The 23,994-nt window shown below is 37.1% G+C and overlaps 1 protein-coding gene across 2 annotated transcripts; it reads right to left on the reverse strand.

The window, feature by feature from the left end:
- Window positions 1-1,626: 1,626 nt before the first annotated feature.
- Window positions 1,627-21,823, reverse strand: LOC114876716 (class A basic helix-loop-helix protein 15-like). 2 transcript variants are annotated; one of them, XM_029188491.2, is made up of 6 exons: window positions 21,503-21,823; window positions 19,093-19,526; window positions 10,409-10,567; window positions 9,431-9,619; window positions 8,500-8,636; window positions 1,627-3,952 (listed from the first exon to the last, which is right to left on the reverse strand). In XM_029188491.2, exons 3-6 carry the CDS (start codon window positions 10,535-10,537, stop codon window positions 3,796-3,798), a joined length of 612 nt encoding a protein of 203 aa, XP_029044324.1. In that variant the 5' UTR covers window positions 10,538-10,567; window positions 19,093-19,526; window positions 21,503-21,823; the 3' UTR covers window positions 1,627-3,795. The 2 variants fall into 2 exon arrangements, with proteins under 2 accessions (XP_029044324.1, XP_029044325.1); XM_029188492.2 differs by lacking the exons at window positions 19,093-19,526; window positions 21,503-21,823 and having other exon boundaries at window positions 9,431-9,828; window positions 10,409-10,498.
- Window positions 21,824-23,994: the final 2,171 nt, after the last annotated feature.

The raw sequence follows: 23,994 nt of genomic DNA on the forward strand, positions 1-23,994 counted from the left end.
TCAAGTGACATCAACTCTCTATAGATTTCTTTTGTATACGTATTTTAAATACTGTTGTGCGGTTAAAAGATGTTGCAACGGTTGAAATAGCTTATATCTGTTCCTTATGTTACCACAACCAGACTCATAGAGAGTTAACGAACAAGTATTTATGAACACCAATAGAAGGAAGACGATTTGATAGTTCTGACGATAAGACGATGCAATTAAATTGATTTAAATCGTTGTTCAAGGTATGAAATTTCTGACCAATTCAGGCCACCCAAAACTGAATTCATTTACACAGAACTGGGGTAGGACCCGTGGAGGGACGACTGCTGAGGTCATTCTAAACAATTCTTTCCTTCGCCAAAATGTTAGTTAAGGCTTAGTTTTCGAGTTATTAACGAAAAACACTGGCCAATTGGGTACGCTCTGCGTTCAAGCCGTAATCAAGTGCATCGGCACCACGTCGGTATACCTAATAGGATTCGTTGGGCAAAAGTTTCGTTGTACATGATCAACCAATAATTCGATACTATTATTCTTTTCTTTTTTTTATTCATTATTCGATACAACTTTTGCCCAACGAATCCTATTACACCGACGTGGTGCCGATGCACTTGATGCAACACTTTCGCGGTTCGGCCTGCGGTAAAATCGCGTTCTGATTGGCCAGTGTTTTTCGTTAATAACTCGAAAACTAAGCCTTAACCAACATTTTGGCAAAGGAAAAGTTGTTTAGAATGACCTCAGCAATCATCCCTCCACGGGTCCTACCCCAGTTTTTGGACACCCTGAATAGTTAAGGCTGATAGAGACTTCCATATGTAAGTCGAGTCCTTTCGGGAAGTCGCGAAACCAAAAAGAGTTAAAATTATATTAATAATCATCGAGAGATTATTTCTAACGAATAATTTCTTGGACTCTTAATGAAAGCAACTGTACAAAGAGTTCGTTCGAACAAAGGAAGAAACGGTACGAGCAACGTAAATTAAACTGATGGTAGATACAAGACGAAAAAAGAAAATGAAAAAGTTTAAGTATTCGGAAGAAAACGATGGAAAGTTCATACACAAGTATCCATGAGTTCAGAAGGAAGAAATGAAAGTCGTACGAGACTAGCTTCGTGAATCGGCCTTTAGCACGGCTAATTAAATGCATCATCCACTCTTTTACCGAAGAAGGGAAGGCAAACTTGCTAATTGATTACACGAAGCTAGTTTCAAGTACTTATGTATCCCGCGTGCCAGCGAGATTTGGTAACTTAAATCGATGTCTCTGGTCCCCGTTCTCGAGATGATAATACAGTAAGTTATTATATCGTCACATCCATGATTAATATCTTCCGTATTAATCATTAATGTGCTAATATAACACACACACGTATATATTAATATATATAGATACATATATGTATACATCTAAGGTACACGTTATCCATCGAAGTCAATGTCTTCGGATATACATATGTACATACAGTGGGTCGCAAAAGTATTCGCACACCGTTTAAAACAGAATACCTCACTTAAAATTGGACCAAATGACTTGAGGTTTCTTCCGAAGCTATACGAATTAATTTACTAACAATAAGATATACGCCTTTGTCGTTTTAAAAAATTACAATTTGTTGAAATCGTGTAAAAAAGGAGCGAAGGGTAATTTTTCAACTTTTTTGTGTGAGTCTATAATGAAAATTTAAAATATGTCTTTCGTAGATTCAAATAAGTTATGCGTGTGCTGAAAATTCCATCGAGATTGGTCAGTGTACTTAAGAGTTACAAGTAATCAAAATTTTTGAAAATCGCGACATTTTGTGAAAACACACTTAAATTTACAAATGTCATATTTTAAATTTTCGTTACAGGCTCAGATAAAAAGTTAAAAAGTCGCCTTTTACTATTTCTTTCCCGATTTCGCCAAATTTTAATTTTTTAAAACGACAAAAGTACATAGGTATCTTAGTAAATTAATTTATTATATCTTCTCGAAAAACCTCAAGTCATTTGGTCCAATTTTAAATGAGGTATTCTGTTGTAAACGGTGTGCGAATACTTTTGCGACCCACTGTACACACACCCACACACGCACACACACACATACACACATACATACATACGTACTTACTTATATACTTACGTCCGTTTCGTTCTATCCGAAAGAAAAATTAAACGGAGCTTCTTTTCTCATAGCAATGTATAGTACACTTTTTCATTCATTTTTGTGCTTTTTCTTCAATATGTAATGTAACAAATTATTTATTTTGCTGCCTATTGATTACGGATATTTGAATCATACAGTGAAACAGCAAATTACAGTAGCCGATGAACTTTTAACCTTCTGCTTTGTAATTTTCTCAGTAGTTGCGTCAAAGCTAACTAGTATTCACTAATTCATCGAGGCAAATATGCTTTGTATTTAGCATCCTCGATCGTTGATCGTATAAATTAAAATTAGAAATATGTTTCAGATACAACTGAGTATGTTTGACACGTAAATTGCGTGGGGTTAAAATAGCGAGGGTTTCAATTTATTTTCAATTCTCCGTTTGATATTTGAATCGCATAGAACGAACCGAATATTCATTTTCGCGATCACTTCCACATTTCCTTTTACAGTTTCTTTTCTTTATTGTTGGCCAAGGGTCTCGTTCGACGGTCACTTTCGTCGGTGAACGTGTTCGACGATTTTTCGGCTATCCAACTCGCAGACCGTGGACAATAACCAGAAAGAAAACAAATCAAAAGTATTTATGTAGTAGGGTGTCGCTCGCAGGACGATGTGGAACGAGGTTCTAATACGAAATTCTATCACAGTTTCTCACACTTTCGCGTCGCACTGATCATTACCGTCGTCGATGCGATCCGATCTTTCGGCGTCGACCTCGAGATCCTTCAGATCGAAAGCAATCAAAGCGTGAACGTATCGTGAAAGTGTCTCGTGAAATTTCTAAACTTCCTTTCGAATCAATTGCACGAATACAATTACGCTTCTACATTCGTTGCGGTTACATACGAATAACCGGGGACGGAACAATAAGCTCCGGCCATCTTGTTTTAAATAAGTATCAATTCGATGTCTACCGTAACATGTATTTCGGCTGTTCGAATACATTTGGCACGTGATTAAATTCACGGCGATTAACGATCGATACGAATACGGTATCGATTATTTAGCATTGGTATTGTTTCGAACCGAAAGATCGAGGTGTTTCAAGGTAACGTACCGATGTCACCAGAAAAGATAAAAAAGGAAAAAAAAAGGAAAAAAAAAGAATACACGAGAGAAAAAGAAGAGAAGAGAATCTTCCAGCCTGACTGGCCGTGAAGTCAGTCTTTTTTTCTTTCTCTGTCAACCTCACGCCTCGTTGGCCTTCGAAAGATCTCCAGAGGTCGACCTTGGACGGATCATTTCGTAAAAGCCGAATTGCATCTTCTTCGATAAATCTCGAACCGCTGTTTAACGACTACTTTTGCGACCACGGTTTTAACGATTCTCTATTAGTTTTCTCTCTCTCCCTCTCCCTCCTTCGCTCTCTTTTTCTCCCCCTTCGTGCACGCGCGCGCTCTCTCTCTCTCTCCCTCCCTCTCTCCCTCTCATTCTTTCAACCGATTCGATAAAATTTTAATATCTTCTCTTATTTTCTTCTTTTCTTCTCTTTCTCAGTTTTTTCTTTTCCCCACGAGGTTCATTCGTGTTTGTTTCTCTACTTCGCGATTAGTTCAGAGAAGACGATTTTTCACGAATACACTTTATCGAACGATTTCATTGAATCCGCCAACGAGGATCGATTAATTTAACACGTAATCGAGCGAGCTACGGTATCCTGCGCTCTAGATCTTCGTGGAGCAGGCTATTGTTGTTGGTTTCGTGCATCGATGCAGGGGATGCTTCTTCCGGTTGCTCACCACCGCTTAATTCTAATTGGCCTGTGCTATCGCCGCTGCTAGAACCGCATTCGCCATCGACGAATCTGAAAAACAATTTTTTTCCCTTTTATTTTTATGAATAAAAATAATGATGGTTCTTACATCAGATCAGATATCAGATAACCTTTTTGCTTTTAATACATCGTCGAAAGTTATTCAGTTTTCTTATTAACGCGTAAATTAAGTTTTATATTAACGTAATTCAATGATACTTTATGACTGAATCTACAGTAAACAAAGTTGTCGTAGATTCGACCTCTTGTTCGTGGTACGTAATCGTATTATTATTTAACATCTATTAAATGCAGAAACTGCATGTCGTTTTCTGCAAACTGAAAATTCTGTTGCAATATTGGATCTACGCGTTAATGAGGAATGCTGTTGCATTCAGCATGATCTGAAATTGAATACCAAATTATTTTATGTACCGATTAGAGATACGAAAATATGAAAAAACAAATTCGAATGATTTCATAGGGTCAATGAGGCGCGAAGATAAATTTTCAAAGTCAAACTTCTTCGGGATAATTAAAATCATCGGTATCTTTACAATGTTGCACATAGTTCTTATTTACTGAAGCGAGCAAATTCGGTAGTAAAAGAATGGGTAGTAAAGTTTTTATAACAATTGCTGATTTCATTATTATTCCCAACAAATTATGTTCATGTCTCGGATTGAAGTTCACAAAATTACATTCCAAGGAATCTTATCATTTCCACGTTATTTAATCTATCTAACCGTTTAATTTCGGCCTTGAAAACTTTTTTATGTCTCGAACATAAAATTAATAACAGATAAGTGGATACGTGATTTGTTTTCTTACTCGTTACATCAGATTCTGTTGTATCTAAAAATGTTTACATATTTTGGGTAGAATTAGTAAATATAGACATTTTTTTCTATAAATTACGTCAGTTTACATGTAGATGATATAGTGCAGTCCGTGTTGGAATTAATTGTCGTAACATTTACAAAGAAAAAAAGGCAAACACACAAGAAAAAAGAAAAAAAAAATGAAGTCAACCTATCTCTTGTTTCCTTACTCAGTGTACTCCGCTAATGAGACTTGTTTTCGCGGGCGAAACAACTCCCGACCTGATAAGTCGTGCTATCGCCACTTATCGCGGTTAACAAAAAAAAAAAAAAAAAAATAAAATAAAAAAACTCAGAAGTTGTACTTATTCGTTAATTATTTTGGATTTCGGAATAGATTTCGCGTTGCACACGAGATATGCCCGTTCTTTTTATCAGACGCAGCGAAGCGCGATATAACCACCGACATCGCAAAAATTCGATCGTTCTCAATTACGTTGTTTATCGTTTAATTTCTTTCAATCGATTGTTTTTCAAATCACGAAACAAAATGTACACGTGTCAAGCAACCGACTTTCGATATCGTTCAATATTTATCGACACTGCATTTCAGCCTCGATAACTATGATGCAATTAACTCGGACACGATATTAATATCTCGCATGCTATCTTACAGTGTTATCTTTCGATCTTCACGACAACGCGATCTTTTTACTTTTTCTTTTTCTTATTTTCTTATTATAACAACTGCATCGATCTACGATTTACTAATCTTTCGGGTAACAACACGCTAATGAAATATATAGATTGAAGTTATAACTGATTGCTCGAGATAATTAAGGTTATCATACGATTTACTATTCGATTAACTAAGGTAGATCTAACTCCTTTAATGTTAGATCAGACCTGTTCACGAGGTGTTCCAATGGTTTGGGGCGCCCACAGAAATGGTAACACATGCGTGAAGTCGGGTAGTCTGACTACTATTTCGGGTTCGGTCGGGTACAGTCGGGTAGATCTGGACGAGCTCCCGCGGGCTGCAGCCCCCGACCCAATGTACTTGTTAATACTTGCAATTCGTTACAAGTATTATTTTTCCACATAATAAAAATGATCTTATTCCAAAATTTCATATAAAACCGATTTTGCACATGCTTATTGCAAGTATTAACAAGCACACGAGAGTTGGGTCGCGGGCCGCGGCCCGCGGGCGCTCGTTCGAATCTGCCCGACTGTATCCGACCGAACCCGACCGAACCCGAAATAGTCGGGCTACCCGACTGCATGCATACATACAATATCGGACGTCCGCCCGAGGCCACCCGATGTTTTCCGAACCGACCGCGACCCGACTAGTCGGGGCGCACATCACTACTATCTACTCCTTATTTTCTTATATGGCATTTCCATCAGTAATAAAGCCACTGTCAGGGGAGGGGGTTATTTTTGGATTGCATTCGGGGGACAAACAAATGGCTACGGATGGGGTAATTTTCTCTCCACGGTTCCTAATATTAGAAGTATTCGCGAATATAGATAAACATTGTCAGGGAGAAATTTACCGAAGTGAAAAGTAAAGCGAAGTGTTCATAAGAGTTAGTTTACTTCAGCATAAGTAAAGATAATTCTAGTCACGAAGTATTCCGACGGTGGATAAAGCAAAGGTCGCCGATAAAATACTGCCTTTACTTTCGAATGTCGATTCGATATCGGCGAATGTTAACGTTAGTAAATAATAATGTTCCCTGGCGTTCGATACATCATTCCTAACGCGGATGAAACTCGAAATCGATTTTAATGAAGACGTTCGAATTGCACCGGTCGTGGTGAACACGCAATCGCGTAGCGGCTGTTGAAACTTCAGATTTGTGGCAACGATTCGTTACGCGATCGGGATCTAAACACGTTCGTGTAATTTACTTGGTATGCATACCTTCCTCTGGCATTACCAACCACTATTCGCCGTTAGTTTTGCAATTAGAAAAAAGAAAAACGTTACGTACGCGGATATTTACGATCTGTGAAAGAAAGTCGACGATTCGTTCAGAAGTTTCGAATCACTTACTCGTACAAGAAATTAAGCAATTAAACTTTTGCTTGATTACAAGAATGCGTATTACACACAAATCTTCATCCCCTTTTAATATGATGTATTTATTACAATTATCAGGGAGCTACCTGCAATTTTAATGACCTTGAAGTATATTGTCAAGGTCATCACATATAATAGGTGGTTTGGTCTAGTTTCCAAATTATTCGCGAAAAATTATCGGTATTGTTACATTAGATTGGTATAATTTCGTAATCAGCACATGAAATCCTACAGGAAGTACATAATGGATACTAGGACATATATATTTCAGATTGCTACTGGTTTTAGTAAACATTTTAATAGTAATTTTCAAAATTATGTCTTATTTTCTCTGTGTACTTATAGTGATCAAACTATCAATTACACTGTCCAACAGTGAATTGTATTATAATGTATCAAAGATAGGTATCGTTGTATTCAGGAAAATCTACAGAATCTTTTAGTGTAAATAGAATTTCAATATGTTTTATAATTACGTCAGAAAATTTGTTTAAATCTGAAAAATGTTTTTTTTTCAAAATCAAATTTGTTCAAAACTGTACGTATAGGAGCAAAACGGATTTGCAGATTCATAATCAGCGTACAAAACACTATAAGAATTACCTAATGGGAATCGGCACGTCAAAAGAAAGTTAAAATTTGTTGGACAGTGTTATTTTAGTATCTACTTATCATTTTTATTTTAATAGATAATCATGAAATGAACCTAACGACAATGTATGAAATTGAAATGAATTTAATAATTTTGTCCTTGTATCATACGTTCTTGTCGCTTTCGATAAGGATCGTACAGATTGATTTAATGGAATATCGATACTATCAAATTTGAGCAATTGTGCCATATTTGAGACGTTACTTGTCTATAATAGATGATACGATCTGTTATTTATTTTTACGTAGGTACTAAGCGAACGAGATCAAACATTTCAAATAAGTTTGAAATATTAAACTAGCTCTTGAGTATGTAAATATTTATTTCTTATTTGATTTTAAAAACTTTAAATACTACGTAGGCAAAAAGCATAATCGTGATCTGAAAATAAGGATTTCTTTATATGTTACTGTGCTGAATTCGATCGAATTAAATGAAATGAAAACGGTACATAAACAGAAACATGTTTCGAAATACATACGGTAGAAGGGGAATGTAACGGACGAGAAAGCATCGAGGCGTTGAAGGAATGGTGAAAATGTGGAAAAGAGGCGCATCTTTGACCGTTTAATGGCAATCGGACATTGTACTCTAACTTGGTTACATCCTTGTGTGAACATTTATTCTTGCGCAACGTTTGTTATTTAAACGAGGTTGAATCGATGTATGAAAATTTCCTCTCTTACCACATAGAGTCATTCAGGTATACGTTAAAATAATTTTCGTACAAAATTAATTATTAAAACTTACATTTAATATTTTTAGAGGAACTTCCATTTCTTTATACCATATTTGAATAATCGCATTCATATTATCTTCGTTCACAGATTTGTTTATGATCGATTACCAAGCGCATCGGAGTTAAAAAATTGCGTAGCAGTTTGAATGCCAACCGTGTAACATATTAATTTAGCTGAGAGAACGTTGTTCGTATTTGCTATTAATCATCGGAATTTCTTATCAAACATTCAAACGAATTCATGCACACGTAACGGCAATGAAATTTATAGGTACGGATTTTCGAATTACTTACGTGTATGGCTGCTCTTCACCGCGCATTTCGCATATCACGTTCGTTAGGGCCATTATATAATTTTTGGCCAACGTTAGCGTCTCTATTTTGCTGAGCTTCCTTTCCATTTTTACGTGTGGTATCACCTCGCGCAGTTGCTGAAAACGATAACATTGTTAACGATAAGATTGAAATTTCAATTACTTCGTCTATCGATCGTGCTTGAAAAATGTACGTAAGTACTTGGACAATTTCAGAGTAAATACGTGTATAATATAATTAAACAATGTTCCATATATAAGTTTATCTTCCTTTTTTATTTTTTCAAATACACTCCGACTTTATCTTATGAAAAAACGGCGATCGTTCTTTTGTAACTTTCATAAATAAATAAATATAAATATTATTACTCTGAATTTCTCTATTTTACGTACTCCGCTTTCTTTCTATCTGTAAATAAGATCTCGAAAGTCGCCTACGTCCGCTTTAGATCCGGTACAGGTAATATGATAGATTAGATATTACTTTAACATTAGAATTACCGACGTTTGATGGACACTTATTTTTCAGTTGAAAATAATGTAGAAAATTAAATACGTAAAACATCAAACATAATTTAATATACCTTTCAACAAAAATATCTCGATAAAATTTATAATTTCAAATAAGATAACTAGAAACCAGTCATTTTGACTGGTTTGGTAGTTTTAGCGTTAAAGAGCAAAAAAAATACTTAAGAACAGTATCTCTGAACCAATAAAATCGTAGGTACTATTGATTGAGTGATTGGTGTTGTAACTATATCGAGCATACGAATAGATAGCGTTTTGGATAATCGGAAAAATGTAATTTTAGTATAAAGACACTAAATTGAAATAGCGTGTATCTTTAAGATTATTTACAAGATAAATGCTTCGGGGAAACGTTGCTTTTTAAGAGATTGGAAAATTACCTCGAAAGCGTCATTTAGGGAATGCATCCTCATTCTTTCCCTCTCGTTGCTCTCAAGCCTCCTTAGGTTCCTTTCTCGCGCGGAAATTCCACTTTTTCGTCTCCTGGTGGTCGGTGGTCCACCACGATTTCTTCTCTTTGCTTGTTTCGGACTCCTCTCGCTACCGCTACTATCGCTCTCCTCACCCACCTTTTCAATCATTTCAACAAGTATTCAGTTCCGTTTCGACTTCTCGTTTAAACAATAATTTTTCTAGCTGCCGTTTGATATTCGTAAACGGTTCGGAAAATATTTACATACTCGTCCGATATAATCATTTCTACGAACTGTAAATTTTTATCTAAAATATTCCATGACTTCTGTTGATGAGTGTATCGAGTTCGGTTGCAAGTTTTCGTCTAAAATTGAGATCACTTTGTTAACTTTTCTTTATGTTTCAAATACAACTACGAATACGATGATTGGCGTAAATGATTTCCATAACAGATGCATAGTCATCTAACGGTAAATGCTTTTCCCATCTTATTATTAACTATATACAGGTAGGTCTCGATTAGTGCGAGTAATAAATCCCAGAAATTGTTCGCATTATTTAGGTGTATTGCTATATTTCCTATATTTCAAATATTCGAATAGTACGAATTCAAATAATGTGAACAATTTCTGGGATTTATTACTCGTACTAATCGAGACCTACCTGTATTCGAATTTTTAATTAGATTCTCAAATTTAATCAAATTGAAGCTCTTCTTTCATTGTTTTAATTCTTATTTATTTTATCTTCCTGTTAACCAATCATCTACTTTCATGTGTTGATTACGTTCCTCGAAAGAATGTTTCTATGGGCCCTTTCCCTTTAATTAATTTTATGGGAATAATTGAAATTTTTTCGAACTGCTCCATTTCCGGAGTCAATATATGCATCATGTAATTCAAATGAAATGGTGGAATACTCTGTATATTGTTTATTCCACTTACCTCCGCACTAACGACATGGTGCCGACTGCGTTTTCCGGTAAGCGAGTCGACGGAAGCGTCGTCCAGGTCGATGTACATCTCCTGATCGCAGTCTTGATCGCTACCTGATAACCTCTCCAGACTTCGCATTATCCTGAGGAAAGTTACGCTGTGGACCCCCTGTAATCAAACATCGTCGTTACATTAATTTTCTTTGAATAATCGATAACGTTAAAACAACCAGACCCGTCAAATTATTAAGCGTTACTTAAAATTATTTATATAACACTTAAGATACCAGAGACTTTTGTAAGAAAAAAGATTTTTGTGACGGCTGGGAGGAAAGAGAAAATTAATTACGTTATTTCAAGTGTTTGAGACTTACAGAGGTGAACGCACGAGAAAAGAATTTTGATAATTTGTTGTTGCTACAATCGTTAATACTTGGTGTCAACAGAAGTCAAGTTCAGAAAATGCTAAGGTATTCTGGTGTTTATACGCGCGTTAGCGTTTCTCCTTTACAGATTATATTATGCGATGTAATGCGTACTATGTGAACTCATAGATTTCATTCATTATTTTGTGAATTGAAACTATTTGAAGACTTAAGTCCAGAATAGGTTTCAAGGCAATATCTTGAATTAGTGCAATTCATGGAAACCAAACAAGCTAATAGAGCAACATTATGTAGTTACTTATAGATGTATGTATGAATACATACTTATCGTTAGTAAGTAAGTACTTATGTACCTCGTTAAGCTTCCTTTACGTTAAATCTGTAATTGATTGTGCAACTTTATTTTCAATTATGAATTCCCTTAATAACCAAATCATTATCAGTCGCGTGTAGATAAGTACATATTATTATTAATTTTCATGTTTCCTCTCGAATTTTGTGGCATTTTAATCTTTCACGTTATCGTCATTGTTGCAACATCGTTTAACATGGCATATTCATAAAACTGCTTTGGAATAAATAAAAAATGAAGAACAAATTTTCTTTGATTCGTGTAATAAATATAGAAGAATATGGAAAATTTAATTTTAAAGAATGAAAATAAACATGTGGTCATAATCGTAATACACAACACACCTTTTATATAAGATGATCCAGATGAAGCATTTAATCTGCCTTGCTTCAGGCGATTCGTTTCGTTTCGTTGGTTCATTCATTTTTTATTATTCTTACAAGCTCGTAAAACATCTTTTAATTTCGAAACTAATGAATTTCTTTGTATCCACGTTTATTCAGATATCTTTTATCCGTTTGATTTCACACGTTACATACTCGTATCCCTGATTTAAGCATGCTCGACTACTTATGTATAACATGACGATAGCCGAGGGAATATACTTAATGGGGAAATACCGAAGCAGCAAGCGAACGATTAAACAAAGATAAGGAAAGAAAATGATTTGTAAGCAATTGGTATGCATGAATGATAATGGGGAACAGTTCGAAGGAAAGAGACGTTTAGAGGAAGCAACTAACGAGATTAACTAATTGTAAGACGATCAAAGTGGGATATCTCGTTTTCCCTGACTTCGGTTGATCCAATGCCAAGAATTCTTCGCACGCAATTAAGTCGTTCTGCATTTTACGATCTACGATTAGGTAATTGCTTTTATCAACGCGACGGTCTAAGGGCAGCTATAGGTCGAGCATTATCGACATCCGAGGCGCAACATAACTTATTCTGCATTTTTCAATATCCATCTTTTATTTTTATATTTTGCTTCTCTTTTATCATACCCTTGATAATAAATTTATTTTTTCTTTAATAAAGAGAATACAATATTTTATAAACCAAATTTTCAAGGCAGAGCAAATATTTTTTAGTTTTTTTTTTTTTTTTTTTAAATTTACTTACATTGTACCAGTACAGTGTTTTCGATTGTATGGAAAAAGGAAGAAAGGGTAACGCTTGATTAACCATATCGCAACGGTGATACTTGTGATTTATTTGAAGAAAGAATAAACGTAATTATGAATGTAGAGGTCGACGTTCAGGGTTAAGGCGTGAGGCTTAAGATAATTTATTGCTCAGATTAGTCGGTGTTCACCGAACGCACTATACGTGTGTGTATAGGTAACAGCCAAGTGAAATTTTTAGCAGCAGTGTTATTCGTTTATTTTTATTGAAAACTAGCATCCCCGTCGCGACATCGCCCGCTCTCATAAATAAAAACTTGGAGAATTTGAAGTAATAATTGATGTATTATTTTTTTGGTGATCAATCTCTAGTATTTCAGAAAAGTATTGCTGCCTGCAGAAACAGTAGAAAAGGCAAAATTCTATTAACGGCGATCCCATACTAACGCGTACTTTGTCACGATCGCACACGGATAGACAGAATTCAGTGTGATAGTTTCGACAGTTTTTCGAAAATATCTAAAAAAAACCAAGGCTGAGCGGCGGTTATATGAATAGGAAAAAGTTGTACAAAATGTTGATTTCTACAACATATTTAATAAAAATTCATCGAAATCGGAGGTGCTGTCCGTAATCTAAATAATTACCTTCATCCTTGAATCTAGATTTGCGCCTTTAGAGGTTGATTAGAACAAAATCCTGAATTATGTTTTTAATCATTTGTATGGGTGACCTTTCTAAGCAAAAACCTAGTCGATATCTCATCGGGCCTAAGAGATATTGACGAATCCGTGTAAATAGATTTTAACCCTTTTTACATTCTTAAGGGTCGAATTTCTAAAAATCCCTTCTTAGTGGGTGCTTACGTCATGAGAGGAATACACTACCCGAATATCATGTTTCTAGGTTCAGGGGTTTGGGCTGGGCGTTGATGAGTCAGTCAGGATATTTGTCTTTATATTTATTGAAATTCTACGCGTCGTTGTAATTTAACGAGCAAACTACAGAAACAAGTATTACCACTATTTAAATTAGTGAAACGTTAAATGGATACTACTGGATAGAAAAGATGGACATGCTTTCCTCAAGTTCCGATATCGCTTGCTTCTTTAAAAGAAAAAGCAACGAAGACAATATGGAGAGAAAGCCTGTTCACGACTAATGCTTTCTTCTGGATTGTCCAGTTGGATTTTCTTGCCTCCTCGGGGAAACTGACTCGTAATAATTCTGTGTTTTTATCTTCTTTACCGAACAGTTTACACGCAGGAGAAACTTACAGATTTCAACTAGTTCCTCGTATACGTCGAATTAGATCAGCATTTATGTAACCAATTGTAACGTGATATAATTTCACAACGTTCAATGCTTCGTGTACCGAATTATTTGTAACCATGTAAAGATAATTATCTAATACGCAATTGTGTATTTTGTAACATTATCTGTTACGATAATGGTTTGTAAAGTAGCGAAGTGTTCTCCAGTTGCAATGAAAATTAACAAAAGGTACTTATTATTTCCCTAGAATCTAGTATAGAGCATAATTATACAGAAGCGTACGCACACACACATTAACCTCAGTCGACGGATGGAATATGAATCCGTAAGCAGGAAACGGAATATTATGAATCCATTTTTTTACCGAAGTGTTCTTGCTTGGAAACAGGAAGTTGTCTGTTTCAGAGAGTAAGAAAAACGTTCGGAAGAGAAATTCTTATCTGACGTCAGAATTCTTGTTTGGAGCCGCAATGAAATCCCGTAAATCGAGTTAAACGGTTGTCCGTTTCATCCTCATCGAATCGAATCTATCAATAGGTATCGAGCTAAAGGATTTGTCGGAAATTTAGCTACAAAGTGACGGCGGCTACGGGTGTACAGAGGAATGGATACGATCCTTCAGCGATTAAGTACACTTTTGCGCCGTCATCGTCCTCGAAGCAGCGATTCTGTTAACGACATTCGTACAAGTATTCTTACTCACGGCCGAATGCATGCCAGCGTATAATGCCGTCTAATGCAAACGACGAATACCTATATGTATTCCGCGACTTTATTAACGACGAACTGAGACGTACGTGCATATACACGGTGTCACATGGGGCCATTACACCGTCCACAAACTTGCATCTATGTATGTCTGTATGCGTTACGTTACCGTGTTATTTAGATAACTTCGACTCAGGTCGCACAGCGTGTCAAGTATGTACTTCGAGTCGGACGTGTGTGTCTATTCATTAACGATATAATGCGATAGATTATGTTGTTATCCGTTCACGTAGAGCTGTTCATGTATGTACACGTGATCATTGAAAACACGCGGATAGAAAAGAATCGAGATGCAGAAGAATTTGACAAGGTGGTATCGAGTCGATTCCTCTGAGTGTACAATTTTTCTTTACGTCTATTTAGTGATATTTTGATAGAACATTAAAAGTGTTCCTGTCAGTTATCGTACAGTAGGCACATCAACGATTCAAATATTCCACAATTGGATAATTAAAAGGAACACTTGTTTTTTTTTCTTTTTTGTTATTCGAACGTACATGTCGGCTTCGATAATTTACAAATGTCGCAATAATTATCTTTGCGTCAAAATGTGAACTTTTCATGCGAGATTAACAATGGTTCTGTGCACATTGTTTCTTCTTCGCTTTCTAGCAATGGAATATTTTCTTTATTGCTCGCATCACCTTTATTTTTTCCCTCGATTATGAATTTTAATCCGACTCTTTATCTCCTTGCGCGACGAAATATTAAATATTTGCAAATGATTCGGAACAGCAGTTTCGGGAACGTACATATTAAATCAAGGAAAAAAGTATTTTCAAATGATATATTAATTTTGCAGATATTATTACTGATATTAAAAGTGATTTCGAAATAAAGCAATACAACTTTTAATTATTAAACATTATAAAGTTTAATATAGAAGTAAGGGGTAAGAATGATACATAAATATCAATTCAAATTTTCCTGCGTAAACGTCTATGCGAGTGGTGGGGAGCTATGTATACATACATGTATGGGACCCTCTTCCCTACTTCGTCATTCTCCCTGGGACCACTTACGGGGAAGGTTGAGAGCCGGGAATCCGGGACATCGGTATTTTCTCTGGAGAAGTCTACCATGCTCGGTACTGTATTATTTCATGCAATACCCGACGTTCTATTTCTATTTCTATTTATTAATTAAAATTTAAAAACAAGTGAATTTTCTTATAACGTTTGAATGTATATGTGCATAACAAAATAGGTAATGTCTAAACTGGAGTAATCTCTGCCTATTTTTCATTGTACTTTCGGCTACTTTCGTCAATATGTATCTACGCGTGCTTACATAGAGGTATTTGGAACATTCTTAGCATCGCAAATGGAATTTTTTTTTTTAATTTTATTTTTCTCAGATACAGAAAAGGTCAGGTATCACAAAATTTAGCATTACATAATTGACCGTTGTACAAGAGACGGTGCTTAAGGGAGGTATTCCTATTTGCCCAACGAAAGATTCGTCTAATAAATGGAATTTTAGAAAGCACCGTGTTTACAACGCGAAACAGCTGATAGATGCAAATGTTCCGACGAGACAAGCATTTCCCATCGAAATTTCAATATAAAGTCAAATTACAAGAGCGGAAAGAAAAGTGATGAAAAATTCTATGAAACATTCTCTTCAACGATAGTGATAAACGATAGTGTTTCTTTATTTCATTGCATATGTTCCATTAACAGAGGTAAAAATATTTTTATGCTAACAGGAAATAATAGTGGTTTTCCTCACCTCAGACATCCGGTCTGTGAGTTCATTCACGTGGAATGTTCCCGATGTCCTTACTTCAAATATTGAATATTTTTCTCAACAGTTGCATCGATGGCAAAAGGCATCGTGTTATTTAAAGATGATCTTCGATCGGTTGATCAAAGAAACATGTTTCGTAATAAACGATTTTTGTTTCAAAAACTTCTCGTGGAAATCACGTTATCCTAAAGAGAGCGTTACTTGGAATAATTAAACAGGAAATATTCAATAGAATAGTATTTTTCGATAAACATTGTTCGAGCATAATAATTTACACGTGTCTTTCGTTTAACAGACTTTTAACGTTTCAGAAATATCATTTCATTTCTTAAATACTAATTGTTTAGTTGCAATAACGCGTGTTTATAGTGGAATTGAATTAACAAGTGTTTGAGTAAAAAATTCACTTGAATAATTAACCTTGTTATTTTGGGATAATTCAGCTGCACTTCGTTAAAGATTCTTTCAATAAACGAATTATTTTCGACCCTGATTAGTAGCTATTGTCAAAGATAACGCTGATAAAAACACGACGCGACATGTTCAGTGACAAAAAATCAGCTCCGCTGTTTAAAGTTATCTTATGAATTCATCGAGTTTCGTAGGAACCAATAAATTCCGCGAACTTCCAGCAATATTTTATTCATAGCCAGAAGTGTTACGCGAAAGCAAAGTGGCGTGGCGGGAATGTCAACTTTCAGAAAAATTCACGTACGCCTTCTTGCTCGTTTCTGTTTCGACAAATGGTTTTAAAGAAGCAGAACGAAAACGATATTATCAGACTGTGCGGTTTTCTGATTTCGAGACAGATGTTATGACACGAGGTTTGAAAGCAATCTATGGCTGACTCTTCGCATAATCTCTACATCGTCGCGCTCGTAAAGCACGCCACTTTAATATTAATTATTGTAATTATCAATATACGAGTGCGCAAGACAATGATTATTATTTTTAATCTGGGAGTTCATAAATCAATTTGATCACATGGCTGGTCACCGAAAGTAGGAAACAATGAAAAAACTGTTGAAGAAAATAATTTTATATATTTTAAACAAAAAAACGTACACTGCATTTTTACAGAGTTTTCATGGTCGTTAGTAAAATTGATAAAGAAAAATTATTTTTACACTTACGTGTAACGTTATTATTATATAGCAATTTATTCACAATCAGGGTATTTACTTTCTCTTTGTTTGAAAAATAGATGCGTCGAAGGTAATTATTGTAATTCCGTATCCTTGATTACGAAGGATAATCATAATTTATGTACAATTATATCTTCTTCCGCATTTTCCTACTGTTCCAATGGCGGTATTTAATAGTTCATTTGTTTCTTACTTTCAATCAGTAAGAAAAATAATTAATACAGGCCAGTGTTTCTTATAAAAAGATCGGAGAAATGAATAAATATTCAGATAAAGTATAAATACACCGGTGGATTAAATGCCTTGGTAGATTAAAATATTACCATTTTATTTGGTTCGGTATAGGTGGAAGAACGGGTCGTTGGAACGGCCTTTATATGCAAATCCCCGGCTACTAATCTGGGCCAAAAGTCGTTTCCTGTGTTCTTTTTAATGGGTTACTCGTGTTATCGGATCGATGGTACACGCAAACCGTACTATATCGCCGTTTCAAAACCTATACCACCTACTACACTTACGCGCTGCGCTACCTAGTTGCTCTCGGTTGTACAAACAGCTGGGTTTTCGCGATAACGATAACAATTCCACATAAAAACGATAACGCACTGTACGAAACAAGAAATTTTCCTTTTACCTCCCGTTTGTATCTGCGATAATGTCAACGGCACGAGAAAAACAATTTTCATCGTTTCTTAAAAATTAATTAATTCGTTACAAGTATCAGCACATTAAAAAAGCGTATCGGTTGCATTTCGAAGATACATAGATCCGTATTTCAATCTTGAAATCGCTATTCCCCTTATAAATTCTCGTGCACATTTCAATCGAGAGTCGGAGAAAGTCGAGCGACCGGATTGCAGCTACATGTAACGCTGCTCGTACGCTTTTTCGACGCATCCTATACACTGTACATTATAAAACACCACTCTGCTACACTAATCTAACAATAATCTTTTGAGAAAGGAAAGCATGCGGAACGAAATTGAACCCTTTCACTGCTATTGGCGTCGAGAAGCGGTCGAAAAGGTCTCTTGCCCGCTATACGAAGTGATTTCACTAATCATAAAGTATATCCGTGGCTCTCTATTTCTCGACAGAGATCGTTTAACCCCTGCATAAATAATCGGATATCTGGATACTCATTTCCACTCTGAATATTTCAAGATCGCTCTGGATTCCTATTCGTATTAAGCAAAAGCTTCGAGTACTCGTGTACTTTAAATCTAAATTATAGAAGAACCGTGAAACTTTTTAAACTTTTCTTAAGCGTAATTTTTAACTTTTGTATTATTTCCAAGAGAAAACGTTTGATTGCTGCAAATTTAATTACAAGGATTTTGGAATGTTTCGTAGCGAAAGTGTCCATTTTCGAAGAAACTGACGGGAAGAGATGGTTGGTAAAGTTGTCGGCAAGGATTACAATATGGTTAATGAATGATCGAACCGGTGTCGATAGTGAACGATAACCTTCGGCTGAACACTTATCGTGGACAGTATAATCTACAGCACAGATAGTGTAATATCGCGTTTGTGTTTCATTGTAACGCCGAGGCAGGGGGAAACTCCATATAAAATATTGGACGAAAGTGAAACTGATTGAAATAAACTGTGTTATACGTTTCGTATCGCAATTTCATTCTTCATTTACGTTCCGTTGTACTCGAAACGTAATCGAAGGAAAATCTGACGCGTGCTTCTGCCTCGTGCCTCTTCTTTCATTTTTCCTCTACGTTTTTCTGTTCATCGAGACACGGGAATGCACGGTTGTATTGCAAAAATGTGCATTGCTATGCAAACGTAGATGAATGCACGCGTGCACGGTATTTCTGCTCGATCAGAAACGCGTGGGCATTAAAGGTGAAACGGAACGAAGGCAAAACAGGTGGTATATTTACCTTGGAAGTCGGCGGTCCTGGGTGAGGTACGTGCGATTATCTCCGGTCTCTGTTCATGGAAGAAGCGGATTCGTTGCTAGGACACTGAAAATTCCTTAAGAAAGTTGACGGGGTTCTAGAAAAATATTCCCTTTCTTTCTTTCTTCTAATTAAGCGCGAACAATTCACACTTTTTTCCAACAGGCACTGTTTATTATTCCTCCTTTCGTTTCTTCTATTTTACGTTTATTTCTTTTTCTTCTTCTTCTTCTTAATACACGACACTTTTCTTCTCGGTTCAATTTACACAAGCTTCATCTGGTTCACTTAAATTCTGCCTCGGCGTTACTTTCAACTATAAACTCGATTGATCCATAGCGGTGATCGCGTTCCATTCGGGAATTCCCTCGGGCATCCGATGAAATTGCCTTCGATCGCCAGCAGGAAGGCGCTATCTGCGCAACACGTGGAAATTATTCGTTGATGGGGAGAAAGTTGTAGGCTATCGTTGCGGATAGTGCGAGGAAAACAACTTTTACGATTTATCTCGCGCGAGACGAAACGACAGAAAATTGAACTGTCTCCGGTTGATCGAGAGGACCTGTTGCGCGTTTCCACGCTGCCTTTTCATCTACTCTAACTCGATTTCAACCGAAACGAATCTATTTCGCGTACGTCTGCAAGTTATCAACGTTAACGAGCGTGGAAGATATTTTTATGCAAACAGTCGATCGGAGGAGAAATTCACGCGCGTTTCGAGTTTCTGCTCTAATCCGAATCCGAGCGAATATTTTTAACCCTTTCGGATACTTGCTTACGTTCCCTTCTTCTTTTCATCGATCCATACATTTGCAACGGGATAAGATTTATGAATGAAAACAGAAGGTGCGTTCACGCGTTGTCATTGTTGATTCGTATTCATGAATGGAAGAGGAATCTCGCGGAAACGACAAACGAATCGTGCAAGTAGCGGCATTTTCCCTCCTTCTTCAGCGCCGTTATTGCTTTCTTACGTTCTTAACCGTAGAATCCAAGGAATTATCGTCTAACTCGATACCGTTCCGGTATTTTTAGTTATGGTGTTGCGTAATCGTTTGAAACACACTGGCTCCGTAACGGTGAACGCGATTTAAAATGCTTCGAGCGATCGTTGGAAACTTTGAATTCGCCTGGCGATAGAGCGAGTGGTGTTCAGATACCAAAAATCCGCTCACACGACAGCCATGTTATGCATATTCATATTTCTTTCTTCATCTATCGTTTATCTATATTTAGAAAATGGATTCACGAGAAACATTGGTTGCTATTAAAAATGATTCATTTAAATTTTGGATGGCAAATGAGAGAATATCTGAAACGAAATCCGAGTTTCTGTCACATGGGGGAGGAGGATGAGGCGAAAAGAAGGTTCGCGGAAGCGGCAAAACAGAGCGTACGATGAGAGAGATTTTCTCTTCTCACCGCGTACCGTGTATAGTTAACTTGCTCCGAAACTCGCGAGCCTCTTTCCCACCGTGGCTGCGTACGAGAACCGGCGATCGCAAAAATTTCATTATTCTTCTTTGAAAATCAAGAGAAACCGGAAGCGCGTCGGATTCTTCGAAGCGATCGATGCAAAACTCCGAAACTAGCGCGTTTCCAGTCACGTGCGAGGAATTCCCGGTATACGTACTGCCACGAGTTCTAAATGATATATCAAAGACGAGTCAACGCCACGATTGGTATTCGGGAATTCCTGTTTCTTGCGGCAAGCAACAAGTGAGTCAGCAAAGGCTGCGCGGTTCTGTATACGTCGCGTACGTCGCGACGCGAGAACAAGGAAAAGTATAAAAAAAAAAAAAAAAAAAAAAAAAATTCTAGCACGCAACGGAAACGTACGCGGAGGAGGATCGGTCTCTTCCTTTCCATTTACCATTTTCCATTTCCATCGAGATCCTCTCGAAGTCCTCGGAGAGCGTTACGAGGTCACATCCGCGTGCGAGTGACCGTACCTACTCGTCGGCGTGCATTCTTACGTGAATCGTAACGAAGCGTCGCGTCGCGTCGCTTTTCTTGCCCGGTTGTCGTTAGGGAAGCGAAACAAAGAGAACGCACTATCTTGGATGAGCATAGATAAACATAAACGAAATAAGAACGTTACTCTATTTTCTTTTCTCTGAAGGAGAAGAAAGTTGCACCCTGATTGGTTAGAAAGTATTAGGATCGTTATAGAGAAGGAAGCGGTGCAAAGTGAACGAGGGGGAAGCGGATAAAGGTGGAAATGAAAAGGGTAGAAAAGAGCAGGTCGACTCGATAACTCGCGCCCGTATCCAATTAATCGTCACAATGAACCCACGAATGCCGCCGATGACGTACACATTGCCGACGCTGTCGTTTCGTCCGCGCGATCGTTGCGTCTGCTATCCACCAATGTATGTGTGTGTGTGTGTACCGTTAATTGTGCTCGATTCGATTTCGTCGAGATTCCACAGGTTTTGCGCAGGTGGTGAGGGCCAGCGGGATTCGGGAACACGAAAAACTCGGGGCCACAGGGTAGAACCGAGGCCGAAAGAGCAAACTTATCCTGGGGAAACGATGCCCTTAAGGGAGAATAAAAGCTCCAAGGGTGGACGGACACACTTCACTCTCGAATTCTCTTCTCGATACGGTCGCGATCGTAAGTGGCGACGTCGCGTTTAATACCGGCTCGACAAATCGGGATCGGTTGTTGGAGCTACGCTTAGCACGGAATAAGTAGTCTCGGCTAACCGAGCGCCCGATCCGGACTGACTATAACTGTAAACGATCACTTGTCGCTGCCAAGCTTTCCCCCACGTCGCGACGCCGCCGCGCCGCGCCACGCCGCGAAACGGATCACCCCCCACCATTCCGTGCCACACCGTTCCGTTCCGTTCCGTTCCGTCTCCGCGTCGTGTCCGCGCCGTGTCGCCAGCAAACCAGTTCTCCCAATACGCTCCGCCATTGCCACCTCCGTCGGCTTTGCTTTACAAGCGTTTCCACCTGCTGCCGCGCCGACACCGCCTCCGACGCGACCGGCCGAATTCAAAAAGAAACAACCCGTTCTTTCTACCTTGAACCGGCTGGGCTGGCCGAAAATCGGCCGCGACTGCTCGACTTCGGTTCGAGCGCACCTATCTTTTCTACCTTCGCGCTTCACCTATTCCTTTCATTAAGTTGCACATTTTCCCTAGAAACGGAGCAATATTGATAAGCTGTATTCGTGGCAACTTACGAGTTTTGGAGCATGAAATACAGTTACAGAGTTTGCTCCTGGAGTTCTCTTTATTACGAGTGGTTAGTAGACTAGTTTGATTGTTAGCAATCGGAAGTTTGGAAATTTTATGATATAAAATACAGAATTAGTTTTGTTGCATTCGTGAAGAGAGAGGACACCGTCAGACCGTAGACATTCTTAACTACTTTCACGGTCCTATTTGTAGGCCATGGGAAATCCGATCCTATTCTATCAGCTAATGATATCAATTATTGAATATAATACGTTAACTATAATAATTACTAATTTAAGAAAGAAAACTTTCACTGCTTGATTCTAGCTTCGGTCGGTGTAGATTGTAAATCGTGTCACAATGTTACTGTTTTATCTATTTTAATTTTAATGACAAGTAAGTTTAATCATTTCAAAAATTATCATTCTTTTACGATACGCTGATAAATATAATATGTTACGTTTATTTGTTCTTCAACTCAGCAGTTAAATTTAATTTCTAGAATGAAGCTAGGATGAATACCTTGGTTAATTTTAAAGATGTTTAATTTAGAAATTACTAACAGATGCGTGACGCACTTAAGTAGTAGGTAAAATAATAATTAAAATTCGTGATATTAGAAATTTATATCACTACTACAATGTAATTGAAAATAAAAACAGTAGAAGATATATTCAGTGTTGAAACAGAAAATGGTTAATGGAAAACATAAATCGTACGAGTGGAGTAAGGTCAGAATTCGCTATCGTTTAAGTAATTACGACTGATACTAAATGTGTTCTCTTTTTTTTTTTTTAAGCTCTTATCTGTTATGATGTTATCACTTGCAAGTATTCTCAGCTTGATTACGAATAAACAAAGTTTTTATCGATGTTTAGTTACCGTTGCTCACGAGATATTGCTGCATTGTTACGATATGTTCGTTTTTTTGTTCGTGCTCATGTTTCTCATGTTGATGAGATTCGGTTGAAAATCCGAACGAGATCGTGAGAAGCACTCTGAGAAAGTAGAATACCGGTGAGAGGGTTAAATAAAACCGTGTTAACGCGCATTCCTCGGTTATAATTAAGAAATGTAGCTACACAAATTAGAAACTCTTTGCTTTGAATTAGGAATTTGTCAAGATGCTCGTTAACAAAAGTGTAGCTGGATCGTCTGAGGTTTGCTCCTTTATTAATCCCAGCGAATCATTTTTCTTTTCAAAATTAAATTAACGCTACTTTGAAATCCATGTTGCAAGCGTCGTCAAAAACAGACAGATTTTCTCCAAATCTTAAGTTCTTCAGATCTTGAGGTCTGGAATAAACTTTTTGATAAGGCTATCGCGTTGGAAACACGAATCGTATTGTCCGTTATAGCACTTCGTCATTCAAAAGTTTCAAACTAATTGCATCAATTAAGACAGTATACATTTATATAACTTGAAATACTATTTCTGTCTGCAGAGATAGCGTGACGCGACGCCGTACAAGCCACTTTTTAATATTCTTTAAGATAATAATCAGACGAACGGAATAATTCGTCGTAATCTTCTGTGATGTAATTATTTTTTCTTAATTTTTAAATCGCGTATATTATTATTTTTCCTTCTCGCTTTCGACGATTTTTCTCATATACCGTTTTGTTAAAATTCATCGTCGCTTTGATCCCAACGGAGCATATATTCTTCAAAATGATCATTTCTCTACAAAATTGT

Source organism: Osmia bicornis, chromosome 3, assembly GCF_907164935.1.
Source record: "Osmia bicornis bicornis chromosome 3, iOsmBic2.1, whole genome shotgun sequence".
In the NCBI taxonomy this organism is placed as follows: Eukaryota; Metazoa; Arthropoda; class Insecta; order Hymenoptera; family Megachilidae; genus Osmia; species Osmia bicornis.

Bases quoted from the DNA above. Each gene is read 5' to 3' on its own strand.
- LOC114876716 (XM_029188491.2), bottom strand. From the start codon at position 10,537: ATGCGAAGTCTGGAGAGGTTATCAGGTAGCGATCAAGACTGCGATCAG. The intron at 8,637-9,430 runs GTAATTTTCCAA...TATCGTTTTCAG, and splicing joins CCCTAAATGACGCTTTCGAG to CAACTGCGCGAGGTGATACC. The intron at 3,953-8,499 runs GTAAGTAATTCG...ATTGTTTTTCAG, and splicing joins GGTGAAGAGCAGCCATACAC to ATTCGTCGATGGCGAATGCG.